Source organism: Austrofundulus limnaeus, unplaced genomic scaffold (assembly GCF_001266775.1).
Source record: "Austrofundulus limnaeus strain Quisiro unplaced genomic scaffold, Austrofundulus_limnaeus-1.0 Scaffold109, whole genome shotgun sequence".
NCBI classification, from domain to species: Eukaryota; Metazoa; Chordata; class Actinopteri; order Cyprinodontiformes; family Rivulidae; genus Austrofundulus; species Austrofundulus limnaeus.
In genome coordinates, this window is record NW_013952511.1 from 420,760 (window position 1) to 423,032 (window position 2,273).

Here is a 2,273-nt window from a genome sequence, read left to right on the forward strand (position 1 = left end):
CATCCACACCATAAACAGTGTTGGTGCTGCACTGCTTCCCCCTCCTGAGACGTCGGATGGTGGACCAGAATCGCCTCGAAGCCGTGCGGAAGTCTTTCTCCATGGCCTCTCCAAACTCCTCCCACGCCCGGGTTTTTGCCTCCTGAAATCCTGAAATAAAATCTGCTCAGCGTGTTAAAGGGTAATACTCATTGATTATTAGAAAAAGGCTGCAAAGGCTGCCAGGAGAACGTCTGTTTTACAGTTTAAATAACAGAGAAAAACAAAACAGCAGGAAAAAAAGGCCTCAGCAGTGGAGGAATGATGGTTTGGGTGTTTGTTGTAATCACAGGATCTGGACACCTGCAGTCTTTCAGCTGGACCATGAAGTCTTCTGTGAACCAAAAGGACTTCCTGTTCCTTTGACAGACAGATTGTGAGGCCATTTGTCCAACAGCTGAAACTTGTCCCCAACTGGTCCGTTGACCAGAACAATAAAACCTGAGCAGCAGATTTATGACAGAACAGCTGAGAAAAACAAATCTAGATGTTTCTGTGGGTCAGTCTAAGTTCAGATCTCAAACCTGGGGGAACTTTAAAAAGAACTAAGAGTGAACACAAACGGACACATGTCAATGAACCGACGAGAAGCTGTGAGTCAACATTCCTCTACAGAGATATGAGGGACTGATACAGAGGACAGCTCGAGTTCCTGTGGCTTGATTAAAGGAGATGCTGAATATAATGTATCCTGAATCTTGTTGCACCGCTTTGAAATAAAACATGCAAATTATCTGAGGTGTCAACAGTATTTATGTATCTTCACGACTCAGGTGGTATTAGGGTTTGAAAATACTTCCGTAGAAGCTGACATATCAGTTCAAGCTTTTTACTCAAGTAAAAGTGTAAAATACCAGGTTTTTAAGACTGTTTAAAGTATAAAAGTAAAATAATGTAAAAAGAAAACAAGCTTTTAATGGAAAAAGCTTAGTGCACAACGAGAAGGTGTTCAACCGAATCCCTCAGGGACTCCTGTGGGGGGTACTCCGGGGGTATGGGGTACCAGGCCCATTGACACAGGTTGGTCCCTGTACGACCGGTGTCAGAGTTTGGTCCACATTGCCGGTAGTAAGTCAGACTCATTTTCAGTGAGAGTTGGACTCCGCCAAGGTTGCTCTTTGTCATCGATTTCATTCATGACTTTTATGGACAGAATTTCTAGGTGCAGCCAAGATGTTGAGGNTAGTAGCGATAATAATATAATTAAAATAATGTTAAAAATTAATAAAATAAAGTAAAATCCTGTACAATGCAATAAAATTGAAATGACATAAAAATGAAAATAAGATACTGTGCAGAAATGTGACCTCTCTTTGTGCATTTTGGATGCAGCATTTTAGCCTCTTTCTGGCTTTTAAATGTTAAATGTTGGTGTCAGGACTAAACCTTGGTGGTTCACACAGGAGCCCACAGATTCAGGTGGTCTTTGCTCAGGTTGTTGTGACAAGTTGTGTTCCTCCTGCAGGAACCTAAGAAGAGGGGTATATTCAGGAGCGTCGACAGCGGGAACAGTCTCACCACTGATGACATCGTCCAAAGGATCATAGCGAACAGGTGAGGGTTAGATCTACCTTAAAGTCTGCAGACTGATGATCTACGTCTTTATTCACGTCTTTATGTGGTTCTCAGGCTGCAGTTTGAAGCCAGGAACCAGAAAAAGGAAGCCAAGGAGATGGCGGTGATCGAAGCGATGAAGAAGAGAGAGAAGCAGCAGCAGGATGAAGCAGCAGCTCAACCTGCTCACCGATGAACTCAGATAGATTTGAGTCTGTTTTACTCATTCAGGGACACTCAGCTTTAAATCAAAACAAGGACTCAGGAGAGCCTGGAGAGTCCACGTTGTCCTCAGCCAGATCTGTACTCGTCCAGTGGGTTTTAAAATCCTGCTTTAAATCTTTATATTATCTGCAAGATGTATCCTTCACTGAGCTTCATCCTGATCTCTGTTGTGTTTTGTCTTTCTTTAAGTCTCACACTACATGTGGTATGTTTCTAATTTTCATAAGTTATTATCAAAGTGTTACAGTTCCGTTTCTCTTAGTTTCATTTTCAACTGATTAATTAACAATCGGTCTTAGAAGGTTTAAAGTTGAATGTACTTATTTTTTTAACTCATTTCATTTCTCAATGTCGGCTTGTTTTTCCTTTCATTTATAGAAAAACATAACTGTTAAACAGTTTGTGAAGTAGTCTGTCTTTGTGTGTGTGTGTGTGTGTGTGTGTGTGTGTGTGTG

At 41.5% G+C, this 2,273-nt stretch overlaps 1 protein-coding gene across 1 annotated transcript in view; it reads left to right on the forward strand.

The window, feature by feature from the left end:
- Positions 1-2,219, forward strand: part of LOC106521456 (ethanolamine-phosphate cytidylyltransferase) — a 24,274-nt gene extending 22,055 nt beyond the window's left edge. Inside the window, exons 11-12 of the mRNA XM_014014020.1 lie at positions 1,505-1,593; positions 1,669-2,219. Coding sequence (XP_013869474.1) covers positions 1,505-1,593; positions 1,669-1,789 — 210 coding nt within the window. The 3' untranslated portion in view covers positions 1,790-2,219. The remainder of the gene's footprint in view (positions 1-1,504; positions 1,594-1,668) is intronic.
- The last annotated feature ends 54 nt before the right edge of the window (positions 2,220-2,273 follow it).